General features: G+C 32.8%; 1 protein-coding gene across 1 annotated transcript in view; it reads left to right on the forward strand.

Annotated features, from left to right (window-relative positions):
* The window catches only part of LOC100161866 (zwei Ig domain protein zig-8-like), a 463,676-nt gene extending 453,668 nt beyond the window's left edge, over positions 1-10,008 (forward strand). The window contains exons 6-7 of the mRNA XM_029489591.1: positions 7,719-7,887; positions 9,441-10,008. Coding sequence (XP_029345451.1) covers positions 7,719-7,887; positions 9,441-9,541 — 270 coding nt within the window. The 3' untranslated portion in view covers positions 9,542-10,008. The remainder of the gene's footprint in view (positions 1-7,718; positions 7,888-9,440) is intronic.
* The last annotated feature ends 5,021 nt before the right edge of the window (positions 10,009-15,029 follow it).

Below are 15,029 nucleotides of genomic sequence, written 5' to 3' on the forward strand. Positions count from 1 at the left end.
CACGGCTCAGTAACATTTAATAAGTGATATGGGGACGCTCATTTTTTTAAAGTAACAGAGTCCCCCTACTTTAATTTTGCCAAGTCGAGCACTGCTCATAACACATATGACCCGGCATTTTTCAGTTTCTAAGACAGGTACTAATTATCCATAGTAAATTTTGCCCATAGTACCCAAGTGAACACCATAATCGTTTTAATATGATATAAATTATTTTACGTAATGAGATTTTAGTCAGTCGTTCGTGCAACACCGCGCGAAATACCAATTATATTATGGGAAAATTAGGCGCATTACTTAGTCATTGTGATGATTTACGAAAAACACTTAATAATTACTATTCACTCTGTGCCTATACAACAATTTTTACCTGATGAAAAAATGCCAAAATGCCAAAATATACCTAACATAGCATAAATAATATTACTTTAAAAACCCTCTGGGCGTAAAATACTCCACAGAAATTATGGATACCAGCTCGAATTCGTGTACAGGTCGCAATTTACGATTTTCTCCCTTCGTCAGACCTTCAGTCGTTGCACGCACTCGGACTTGGGCCCTGTGCCGAAAGTCCGTTTTCACGACCACTGTCGTAGGTAATCGCGGTGAAAAGCATTTTTTCGTAAAATCGTTATTATTCGCGGTTAATGGTCGTAACTTTACGCCAGTGAGGTAGGACGCGGTAAACTGTTGTGCCGCTGTACTTTGGAAATTACTTTTCTTCTTCTATCTATTCTTTCTTTTTTTTTTATCTCGTATCCGTATTTTTCACGCATGTGTGTGGGGGGGAAATAAAAATGTGCGCACGCGACGTGAAGACAACGGTCGTCAGCTAGACAGAGCGGCTGAGTGTACGTCGCGTTATTACTGCACTTTTTTTTTGTCGCGTCGAACGACATTACGATTTCTCGAAGTTTTGATGGTAATATTTTTCACCACATTTCGCGTAGGTATAACGGCTACAAATCGTTTTACGGATATTATAATATCATACATCATGTGCATACCGCTGAAATACGGGTTATCTATATCCTCCACCGGTGCGTGGGCTATATAGGTATACCTACTTTAAATGTGGAATATAAATCTTGGCACCAACAGCCATAAATCGTATTTTAATATGGACGCGGGTGGGTATACACTTGGCGTGACATTTTTTATATTATTGTTATTATATCGCCCGCCGGCTTCTAATAATAAAGTTGTAACTAAAATTTGTCCGCACATTTTTTTCCCCCGATATTTAGAAAAACATCCATAAATTCAATACCTACCCACGTGATGATAATATACTCTACTATAATAGGCCCACAATATTATATACCACTACCTGCACTATTTCCGCGGTGTTTCGCACCGTATAATATTATTATCGACCAAAGTTCGGTTCCAAAACGCGTAGCCGAGTAAACTCCGCCATTACAATATGAAACATTATATAGTATTTGAACGATATGGCACTGAAACAATATTTATTGATGGGTTTTCGGGTCGGGGACAAGTTGGGAAACATTGTTAAGACTCTCCGTGTGGTTTTATTCCCTGCACTTCCAACGTCTTAAACTAATAGCAGGGTGTATCTGTACATGCACATATATACATTAACACATTAGACACTGTATAAACAATAAACTTTCCGCCAACACGCGTATGTATCTATACTGTAGCCGTAGACGTGGAAAGGAAAAGGGGTGTTTTAAAGAAGTTTGCAGCGAATTCTACTTATCGACCGCTGGTCCTCGCTCTACCCACTTTTTCGTCCTGTCTACCACCAGTAATGTAAAACAAATACAACCTTCGAAACGGGAATAAAATCGAATCATTAGTCTTAACGTACGAGACACTGTAAACACAAACAGTCATTATTATAATGTTATTATGATAATACAATTAATAAAATATAATGACGATACAACAATATGATTTTAAATTTATTTCAAACCGATTTAACACGGAATAAAACGTATTGAGCCATATATCATAATGATATTATGTTTGTACATTTTATAATTCATTATTATGCATTCAACAAATATACTTAGGCTGTCCTATACTTTTACAAAATATATGTTCTCTAACCCGATATAAAAATGTGTAACTAACCAAGTTTTCAAATCTTTGGAGAATATTACAAAAGTTTTGATGGTTAGCTATACGGTTAGTACTTTCAAACTTTCTCAACCGCAAGCTATGAATAGCACAACCATCAAGTTCATAAGCTCAGTATTGGCTATTTGTCAAATTGTTTTCTTGATAGTTCGGAGTCAACGGAATAAAACAAATAACTGATTAACTAGGTTGAAAGAAGAGAAAAAGTTTAAAGCCACTGCAAGTAAGGATACATTAAATACTATCCATTGAAAATTAAACGAACTAGCTCTCTCAAACTGGATAGATAAAAAGGCACATCAGAAATAAAATTAAGAACTGTTTAGATGTATTTAAGACTAAATATTGAAAAATAAAGTTAAAATTAAAATTAGCATATTATTATTATACTAATATCACATTAGCACCTTTTAACGATACATTTTTGGATTTAAATGTAAAGGTTAAAATAAACAATTTTAAAAGAAATATGATTTTTAAGTTCTAAGAATCATATCGAAAATAATATATTTATAATGCAATAAAAATCTAACTTCGCTTTAAGACATCTCTCCAACACAACGTGACACTATAATGATAATAGTCCCGAAAATAAAAAAAAATAGAGTGTGATTAGGTTGAATAGAAACGATGGTCACAGTTGTATCACAGATGAGGTATTTCCGGCAAGTGCATTTCCCGACCCTACCACGTTCTGTGAGGTTGGCAGAGTTTGCACATCAAAATTGCAAAATCACCTATGCGTATTCGGCGCGGAGCACTCAACAATCGACATAGATTTAGTATAGGTAATGTGTTCACATTTTTAGAACGATATTTTATTTACCAATTCAAATTGCCCACTTAAATAGAATTTAATTTACAGACGTAACAATATTAATGTACCCAATAATTGCGCACAAAGGTATTGCAGGTATGAACTATTTTAAAGCGAATATTTAAAAAAATATATATTTAATTCATCAAAAATATAATGATATAAAATATGTATCTATGTCATGGTATGATTTTTTTATAAATCTTTTATAAGAAAAACATGGTTTTTGCTTTTTAATCTTAGCTTATATATAGATTATATTATAAAATAATAATTTATATTAACTGTTATAGTATAATGGGAAGTCTTAATGATATAGGTAGGTACCTAGGTCCGTAATTTTAAGAACATATGCCCCTCACTTTTATAAATAACTAGCTGAACCCGTGCACTTCGTTGCCCATTAAGTGTACCAACTATATGTGACCCAAACTTTGTTCAATTCGTTATTTAATATTCGGTGTATGGTTTCAAAATTAGTCTTAACTTTTCCGTTGCCCGGAATAAAAATTCTGGTTCGCAGCAGTACATTATCAGGTAGGCAATCTACCTGCGGTAGGCCGCGGACCCCGTGCTGTATGTACGTTAGTGTATGATTTAACTCTAAAGTATCAAAGTTATACCAAGTTTGTCGTATTCTACCTATGGTGGATTGATATAATCAATTAATACAAAATCCTAACCTAACGTCCTAACCTAACCGTACTAAAGTCAAATGAATAAACGCAAACGCATACAAAAAAATTCATTCAAATCGGTCTAACCATTTAGGAGGAGTTCAGTCACAACACACTTACAGTAGAATCATTCCGCTTAGCAACACATTCTGCGATTCATTTTTATATTATATGAATTCAACAAACATGCCCGATTAACCAATATCAACGAATATAATATAATGCACTGTTGCGCCACTGTTGTATTTTTGACATACAGATTTGAGATTTCCTACCTTTCCGGTGAATTTTCCAATAATTTTATTTCGTAAAAACCTTCTCCTGGCAGTTACGAACATCTTAAAAAAAATTTGAGCCAAATCGGACCAGCCGTTCTCGATTGATGAATTGTTATAAATTTTTGTCTCCATTTTCATATATATAGATTATCGTTAATTATAGTTGAAAAAAATATTTTAATATTTATAAATCAAATCAAACAAGACTAATCACACTGAATACGTACAGCAATAATTATTATTTATGACGAATATTTTGCCACTTATAAGAATACTGCTTAAAATCATAGGCGCAACTATAGACCTATACTTTTGAGGGTGCACAAATTATAAAGAATTCCCAGACCCCCGGACCCATACTCTATATACAGGCTATAACAGAAAGATCTGACAAAAAAAAAAAATTACGCTACTTAAACGTATGACAAAAATATTGTGGAAAAAATATTTTGAAAAAAAGTTATTACATTCTAAGCCAATAACTTTTATTTTATTAATGTTATCTAAAATATAGGCTTGTTTTATAAATTATAATAATTAATTATAAACAAGGAAACAATAAAAACACTCTTACATTCATGGGCAGTCCTGCCAAAGATAAAGAGAAATATCGTTATCCTGTTTTTTAAGTTATTTTGTTGAATATTATTAGGTATGATCAATGTTACACAAATAATTAAAAACAACATAACTGTGACCTGTTCTATACAACATAAAATACCTACCTAAGCTAAAGATTATTTGTTATACTGTTATAGCAGGGAATGTTGGAACCATAGACCTATAAACTAAGTTTTTATTAACTTAGTTTATAGGTCCATGGTTGGAACATAATAGTGAATTAGTGAAGTACTCATTATTAATCACTTATTATGTTCCTCAATATACTCGAAGGTACAACTTTTTTGTATTTATTGATAATTTTTACTTCAAAATAATCAAAATATTATAGATTAAGTATTTTATATTTTGGGGGTGCACATTTTAAACTAGGGGGTGCACAAGTCCCCTGTGCACCCCCCTAGTTGCGCCAATGCTTAAAATAAGACGCATAGTATATAAAAGATCACTAGTACTCTATAGTGGACGCGTACGCATTTGACGTGGTAGGTGAAACTTCACGCACGGACAAGTCGAGATCCGAGTCTGACGGGGACTTATCGGCCGGGACAAAAACGGACATGAGGTCGAGTTGTGGTGTGATACGTAGGTAGTAACCAGCACTTTCGCTGTCCTAAATTTCAATGGTTCGAAAAAAGGGGTGACACCGTCGACGAGGGGTGGTCGATCGTCACGACGCTAACACGTATGCTATAATGATATGCTGACGGGCGTAACGCGATGACCATTTTTGAACTTTTTATATATTTCGAAAAAACACAATATTGCTGCAATTGTTCAGAACACAATAACATTATATTATATTGTATCATTGCATAATATTATACTTTCGGTTTTAAAGACACAAACAGGATGTATCCTAGGGGGGGGGGGGGTGGCTGGGCTAGTGACCCAGCGGATTGAACCCGGTTTGTAGGCATATAACTTGGGTACCTATAACAGTATAATACAGGTTAGTGTATACCAAACTCTGAACGCCTATTATTATATTTCGTCACTTTATTCACCGGGGTCTGATATCGAGCTGCGGACTATTATAATAATAATACTTCGTCAAACCACAAAATGGATTAGAGCGATGAATATTGCACTATATATTCACGTATGCAGACAATGTAATTACATCTCGTATGCAGTTCGGATGAGGTAATCAAGGCTAACCCGCAGACGTCTCAGTGAATATTAGTTAATCATAAACTATAATATTATGCATGACAGCGTCTGAAGTGTACTTGTACACGTGAAGACCGTATTATTTTCGAGGAATTAACAATATAATAACGGTTAAAAAATCACAATCAATGGAAAATCATTATATTAATTATTATTCGAAGATTAAGCAGCATGTGCTAGATAAACAATTGAATAACATTCATATATACATATTATAACGACACCTTACGATCATATTTCGATGTAGGTGGTACCTATACGAGTTAATAAATTATTTTGGAAAATCAATTTTTAAATGTTTAGCTTAGTGTTGCAAATATTTTTAAAAACAGTATACAGATAAACTATTGGAACCTACGAAGCTTAAAAAATTACTTGACGATCAAAATATTTCGATGGTTGTATCAAATTAATCGTATAAATATCATCAAGAAATTATTTTAACAAACTAGATGAATCCGAATAGGTTTTTACTTGGATGAAAAAAAAAATAGTCGATATGGAACATTTTGCCCAACACATAAAAATCATTAAGTTCTTGCAGTAAGGACCTACTGTTTTCGAATGGAGTGTATTTTGGTATTATATTATTAATATTATGTAGTGTAAGTATTTTTTTTTTTTTTTTACTTAAGTAGATATTAAACTGCTAGCAACTTAAATTATTATTCTGGGGAACAATTTCGGCTACATTTACGAAAACTTAAATGTTAATACTAACGAAACATAAAGAAAAACTTAAAAACATAAAAATTCTAAAAGTACCCAGAAATTTTCTATTTACTTTAAATATTTAATAAAGCTAATAATTTAATAAAGTAAATTTAATATCATAACTTTCTATTATCCAAATCGAAAAAAAAATTATTATATATTTATGAAATTTCCGTGCCATATAATGTTTAAGCATATTTGAGTTTACCTTAAATATTAAAGAACATTTTCCGACGTCTATGCTATAGGTACACGAAAAAATGTATAACCTCATTGGGTAAACTAAAAAAATTCAACATAATACGTCAAAAGGTCTCTCGATGCAGTCCTTTAAATTTTGAGGAAAAATTTTAATTCTATAAAGTATGTCATATGTATAAACTATAAAGTAAAAAATGGTAAAATCGATGGTCGCAGCTGTTATGTATCTAAGTGCATAATTTTATATTATTTAATTTCTAATAAAAATAAAAAAAAACTCCACATAGCCTTCAGCCGTTTGTTTGAAATACAATATCGTGAAAATTGTAAGTTTACATGGAACTGCTGTGCATTTCAAAAGTATTAAAAATGTAAGAATTTCAGAGCTGTTAAAAACAAAAGTTTTATAGTATATACATGGTAAAAAGTACAGAACACCGTGTCCAAAGTTTTAAAAGGTAAAATCGAATTCCTTGTATCAAAAAAATAAAATTCATTCTTGCAAAATTCTTCGAAGAATCTGCGATTTATAGAAAAACTTTTTACAGAAGTAACTTTGAGGATAACACTGCGTGTAATATGCACGTTCTGTATTTTGATTGACACCTGAATATATTAATCATTAAAATTTTTGTTTCACATTATATTATGTTTAATTGGTACCTATACATATTAATATAGTACAGGTATTAATTGTTTTTGATACAAAATGTAATATTTTTTTAAAAAAAACGTAAATTGGACCCACTAAATGTTGGTCTAATCACGACTCAATTTCTGTGTGTCTGTTGATTATTTTAAAGTACTGATTTATAGTTTTTTTCTTTATAAGGAAGTCTGAGCCCAAGGTTTTAGCTTTCAGCACATCATAACATCGTTATAAAGTTAAGTTGGTAGTAATAGTTTTTAGTGAAACCTGGTAATGAATAAAAAAACTTACGTAATTTTAATCATTATAAATATTCACATTTTATTTGTTGGCATCCGGTGCCGCCCAATAGTGGTAGATGCCTAATAGCTAATACGTAACATTTAATATCGATGAATAATAATATCTACCTATACTTACCTACCTATGATGACATTGACTTATTCAAACATAAAATTACAACTCCATTTTGTCCTCAGATTATCAGTTACGACTCGCCCAGAGGAGGCGTGAACGTAGTCACCGAAAAAGGAACGGTCACCACCAGTCATCTGCTCATACAAGAAGCTCGGGTCGAGGACAACGGCCGATATCAGTGTAACCCGTCCAACTCACAGCCGAAGTCCATCAACGTACACGTGTTGAACGGTGAGCGATAGGGTTTTCGGTTTCTGAGACTGAGCGCTGTGTGCAAACGATTTTACCCAGTGATCTATTAAAACGTAGAACACTTATTATATTTTCAGAAACTATTAATGTTTTTGAAAATATTTTTTAAGTAATTTTATGTCGTCAAAAAACAACATTTTTCTACAAAACAACTTTTTTTTTACCATTTTTAATTTTATTACTTTTCCAAAGAGTAAAACACTTTTTTTAAACATAATTTTTTCCAAAAATGTTGTGTTCTAACCAATTTTTAATAATATCGTTATGTAAAAGAAATATTTTCAAAAAACTTAAGTGTTTTCTGAAATTATTAGTGTGTCATTGGATCGCTCCTCTGGATTTATATTTCAGATACATCATAAACGCCATTATTATATTATTATTATTATTATCAGCGGGCACACTTTATTGGATTCCGTGGCAGAAACAGTAAAACCAATTCCAATACTTGCAGTGGTAGCGAATATTATATCAGTTCCTCGGTGAAGGGGTAGGGTGAGGCGAGGGAGTTAAGGTTTTATATTTTCAACCAGCTGAACAAAATCGGTGTCCTTGGTACCACTATTTACGGGGTAGGAACAAATAACGAACAGTGTATAATAGATAATAACCATACACGATATTATTATTGTGACAACTGCAGACTGGATAAAAAAAAAAAAAACGGATTATAACAATGGAATAACTACGGTCCGAGATTTTGGTAACGTGGTAATATCAGCTGCATGGCGATGTAAAGTAATAACAATTGTTATAATATTGTGCATTATACACACTAACGAGTTAGCGGTCCAATAATGTGTGACCTAACGGATTCCGGTGATGTTTTTAACGGGCTTAATTAAAAAGTAAATAAAAGACGTGTAATATGAAAAATGTGTAAGGTATATTCAATGATGATTCATATTTATTGTACAATGATAATTCAAATAAATTAAACATATTAAGTAAAATAGTAAATTGTACGAATTAATCGCTATTATTTTAATATTGAACCACTACAATATTATAATACTGAGCTTTAACTGAATGACGCCGAAGCGTATTGTTTTGTCGCGTTGTGTCGAGCATTTTTCTTAAGATGGACCGTAATAGCATAACGGACATTAGCGCCCATCGTGGTTAGGGATCTACGATGAGTACCCAATTCCAATATTATATTTTAAAACAGCATAATAATAGTATGTTTTTCTATTCGCCGGCGGTACAATGACCGCACTGCAGCTCGAAGTACTCCGTTTTTGACCTCGCGGGGATGATAATTTATTATAATAACATAATAATATTATGAACATCTACCCTGACACGCATATTACCACTGTATACCCCGAATCGTACGTTATCTATTGGTTGTTATAGACAGCTGTGGGTCACTGGGTCACTGAAGAGGGTTTTCGTAGGTCGCCAGCGCCACAGGAAATATAATAATATTATATAGTTATTGTCGCGCATGCGTTACAGTATTGTACCTATAACGTATACGCGTTATTGTCGTAAGACTACAACAACAACAACTTTACTGTTGTTCGCAGGAGAGTACCCGGCGGCGATGCAACACGGCGGCCAAGCTCACCAGAGGACCACTCACATGTATTGTTTGATATTTTTCGCGTGCATGCTGTTGCACGTGTAAGCGGCCACGTCGACGGGAGTGCACCAAGAAGACGACGCGACCGCAGCGCCCAAGTTCCGGTCCGGATGTCGTATCCGCCTCATCCATTCCGATCCGCACTCGACCCGTTTCGGACCGACCCCGCGACCTATATATTTTTGTTAATATTAATGATATTATTGTGTTTTGTATAAGATGTTATTGTCCGCGGTTCCGCGCACGCGCCCAACCACCTGCACCCACCGCCCGCCGTCGGCGAACCCGCGCCCTTACCCACCACGGGGTGCACCGGTGAAAACGCGAAACACCAGCAACCGCGTGCGGTGTATGTGTGTGTGAGTGTGTGCGTGTGTGGGTATGTGTGTGTGTGAGTGCGTGTGCGAACGAACGTTTTTTTTTACGCTATCGATACGATGCGGGCAAAAAAATAAAAAAAAAGAAACCTCTATGGATTGTACAGTAGCAATTTTAGAAAAAAAAAAAAATAATATAATTTACCGCGTTCGACGACCGCCGAATGAGAGACGGAGATGGAGAACGGAAAAAAGAAACTGTAATATTATTATTTTAACGACGGCTTACGCCGCATTGCGTCAAAAGCGCTATTATATGTAAATGTGTGTGTGTGTGTGTGTGTGTGTGTGTGTGTGTGTGTGTGTGGGTTACGACGACGGGTGACGTGCAGGGCGAACTGTGTGTTCGCCTTGTCGTGGCGGGCGAACGCCGTCAAACGTGGAAATTCAATGGTTCGATGATTATGAAAACTCTTTTTATTCCTCCCCCCTCGACCAGCTACCGGTTCAGTAGGAATAAAACGTAGAAAATAATCCGTACCACACATAACCAACCCCTGCTTCAGTTGCTAACCTCAACCACACGTCGCGACCCGTCAAGTGAAGCGTATATACATTTAACATTTTTATTGCTCACTGCTGCAGTCATAGTCGTCGTATTTGAACTGCCGCGTAAAGTACCCTCCCCCACCCCCACCCATAGACACGAATCGACCAAAATTATAAAAATATTATTTTTGCCTCCGCTCTTCATCCTATATCCACGTCACGATTGTTAGAACCATGTAGGTCAGGTTCCAACCAGACGTCGCTAGCCACGATTAATCTCTCCAAACCTTCGAAGCCTGCTCGACGACGTCTAAGCCCGCTGCAAATACCACATGGGAAAGGGGGAGGGGTCCAGGAATTTCTTTCAGACACCACCATTATAGACGACGTCCGTTCTCGCTACTCGAACGCTCTCGATCGTCGTCGGTCTCCCCCGTCGCGCGTCGAAGATAATATTGTTGTAATTTTGTAAAATATAATATAATATTATTACTATTAACTATACTATCGTCGTTAGATCAACTTAATATCAATAATAATTGTATGTACATTAGCTTCGCGTATACATAATAATATAACGAGTCGTTATTATAGTTATAACAATATTATTGTTGTGAATAATAATAATATTTTCGACGATTTTTTTATTTTTTTTTTATTTTTTTAGATTGATCCAATCGGTTAGTCCGTCAGAGTTAATTCTATACAATATACGTCATACTATAATATAGCGTTGTGTTAATGTATTTTACTTGTATCATTATCTCCCATTCGGTGTAGACTCGCACACTATTTTTAGGCGACTTCAATATTTAAAATAAATATATTAATCAATAATCATAATCGGCTGTCTGCTGATAACTTAATTAAAATATAATAAACCGCCGCTGTGGGGTGTGTGCCCATAATATTATGTGAGGCGGACTAACGATTACCCGTGTGTAGAACTAAAATAATAAATCATAATAATATAATATTATACAATTCAAATATTATCCGATTAGGTATTAGAAAAATGTGCTTTGTTTTTTTTTTTTTTTTTTAAATACTACAATGTAACATACGATTCTATTATACTATAATGCATTAATATATTATATAATAATAATAATAATATTCAATACCTAACTGTAAGTGTGTATATATTATATTATAAAAAAAAAAATAATGATAATTTCTTCTTCGTCTTTTTCTATAAACCGTAAAATAATAACTCGTATATTAAATGTTAAGACTATAAGCCTCTGTATGGGAATAATCGACATCTATTTCAATACAGGTACTATACTATATTATTATTATTATTACAATTTATACCTAGCTGCAGTTGTCCGTTAACGCCGCCGTTAGGTACCTAGTAATATTATAATATTAAATATTGTAATAACGAACACTGTGTTGTACTCCGGGCTTGTTGTTAAAGTATTAACGATATTAATATTATTATTATAAAGTTTAAACTATTCGTTGTCCACATCAATTTTGTATCCTTATGTGTTTATATTATATTATTATAAGTGTATATAACGTTTATTATATATTATGCCAATAACATAATTTATTATTATAATTGTCTAACCAAAAGATACCTATAGTTAAGTTATATTATTTTATATAAATATTAAAAAAAAAATTAATAATTACAACAACAACAACAACAATAATAATAATAATAATAATTATTATAATACCATTTCAAACGATTGTTACCTATCTAAGATAAGCTAGTAAAACGAAAAAAAAAAACGACGGTTTTTTCAACCGTTTTCTGTTTTAATAATGTTGTAAAAATCGTTATACAAAATATTATTATGAATTATATATTACTATATGACATAATATTATTATGTTAATTTATAATATTATTATATTATTATGTATTTATATTATATGTGATCACGCGTATTATAATATTATAAACAAAACAGAAATTATATTATTGTATTATTTATTTTCTATGTCCGCCACGTTACTCTTAGCTTATAATATGTATATGTATTATAATATGATATATTATTATGAACTCCCGTGACGTATAAGTAAATTTACATGTTGTTTGTTTTGTTAGGTAAATTCGTCGTACGATTTTGAATTTAAAACGACGCATAATCCTTGATGTTTTGAATAAAGAGATAGATCATAAAAAAGAATTTTGTATATTCAAGTATATACCTACCTAACTACTATTATATATTATAGCGTTTGGTATAATATATAACAACATTATTTTATTGTTTGTATAACATTATTATCTATTTGTATGCCATATCCGCGCAAACTATAAATTCCATAATAATGTGGAAAATTATAATAATTTGTAGTGAAATAGTTTTACGTTCCACATTGTATTACTATGACGCTGTTGAATACACAAAAAAAATATTTTATTAAAATAATACTATTTGATACGTTATATTAGTGAGATAATACAATTTAATATTATGAGTTATTGAGTTAGCATAACAGTATTTCTGATCGTTTCGTTATACGACATTCGTAGTTTTGTTATCGAAAATAATTCGAAATCTATAATTTATAGAATATTCGGAGATGTTTTTGTATTATTTTATGCTTCAAAACTTACTGGCAATGTTTAAAGTTTACAATGTTTTGTTCAAATCATTATTACTTCGAATCATTTTTAAATCCTCATCAGTTTTATAAATTACATTTTCACTCAGTAACCGTGGCTCCGAAATTTCAAAATTAAATAGTTTATAAATACAGGTATAGCTAATAAATTGCATTACATAGTACAATTATTGTATTTGAGGCCAAAAATATATTATAAATAAAATTAGTTTGTTACTTTTGAATTTCAACGTAGGTAGGTACATCCAAAAAAAATAAAATAATTTGTATGCATTAAAGTTACAATATGTTGTATATTATATATTATGCCTTTGTTGTAGACTAACTCAATTAAAAAAAAAAAAATTGATAGGTAGGTTTATCATTAAAATTATTTACTGACTAATCAAAAATACGCATAAAAAACCAACGCCTAGCTCAAACGGATGACAAAATTAATAAATAGTTAATTTTATCTTCGACTGCAGCGTAAGCATGTGTGTTATTATTTCGATGAAAAAAAAAATACAACAAATCAAAACAAGGTCAAACACTCGCACTAAACAAGACGTATATTCCTGCAATCCCGCAGCGCCTGTAGAGTAGGTGCCTATATAATACTAACGCATTTTTAAAATAGTTTTACTTTTGACGATTATTTTTATGCTCGGAGGACAAGATTTGTCATCGTCGAGTTTTTTCCACTCCGTCGGGTCGAACGTCATTCCGGGAGGACACAAATTAATAATAAAGTGTTAAGAGACGATAAAAACCATCGATTGGTAATCCATCGAAAATGTCCCGGAGCACGAATTTCATTAATGCAAAAGGTGGAGAGCAAAGTGTGCGGTATATAATAAAAGTCCACAGGTCTCAGATTAATATTTCGGTCGTGCCGAAAGCGATAAAAGCCCGCGGTGCCCCCGGGGGGAGGGGAAGAGGGGAGAGATGCTGTATGGTTTTAGTAACCCTTCACCTCTGCAGTATAATATTATGTGAATCGGACGGTTTTATTTTTACGGCCAGTTAACAATTTTACTACTGCTCCTACTGTAAAATGACCGTCACCGACATCATTTAGGTCGGTGCTCGGGAAACGCGCACAAATTCTCTTTGTTTATAATTAATGTTTCAATTTGAGCGGGCGACGATGTGGACGACCACTTCTGTTGAAGCAGACAAGTGCTCTCGTACCCAAAAGACGCTACGAGCGGCGGCGGCGTTAGGATCTCGTAAAGTAAATAACCTCTAAAATATAACTCCGTCGATATAGGACGGCGAGATTTCCGGCACGGTAAATTATTGAAACCAAAATAATAGTAAACAATAACGATAATGATAATTATTAATAATATAATGACGTAATTGCGGAACGTTTCTAGACCAGACAAAAATAGAGAAAATAATTTTCAATTACAAGTGATTAACTAAAATCGTTATAGTCAAAATTTGAACTTGAAATATCCTTTATAAAAAAGTGTGTTGATTTTTTTCAAATAATTGCGAGTTGCTGTAAGAACATAACATATTACGAGTAACCTCACATAGTAGGTATTCAATGTTCGTAACTCTCTTATATTGACCATAGAAATTATTAACTCGACTTATAAACAATAAATAAATAATAATAGTTAAAAAAAATATTGCACGCGCCTATAACATAAGTAGGTAGCTTAAAATTTGTCTAAATATTTCGAAGATTTCATCGAGTATGACAATGATAATATTATTAATGTAACAGTTTATAGTTTTGAGTTTCTATAGTGACTTTACAATAAATAATATAATAAATATGTTTTGCGAATTACACCGAAAAAAAACTAATGTCGCTTAATGAAAAACACTATTTTTCCAAATAATATCCAGGCAGTAATAATTGCATTAAAATGTTACGATCATAAAATACGTGTACGAGCACTTGTGCTAAGATTTCGTTATTAAATTCTAGGAAGGAAAACTCATGAGAAACCTTGTATTTCATTTTCAAACTTTCGATATTGAGGTTCAAAATTATTTTACGAATTTCTAACAACAAAAATAATTTGCAAATTTTCGCGAACATTGATGTGTTTCGACACACTGCTTATTAGAACCGC

Source organism: Acyrthosiphon pisum, chromosome A2, assembly GCF_005508785.2.
Source record: "Acyrthosiphon pisum isolate AL4f chromosome A2, pea_aphid_22Mar2018_4r6ur, whole genome shotgun sequence".
NCBI classification, from domain to species: domain Eukaryota; kingdom Metazoa; phylum Arthropoda; class Insecta; order Hemiptera; family Aphididae; genus Acyrthosiphon; species Acyrthosiphon pisum.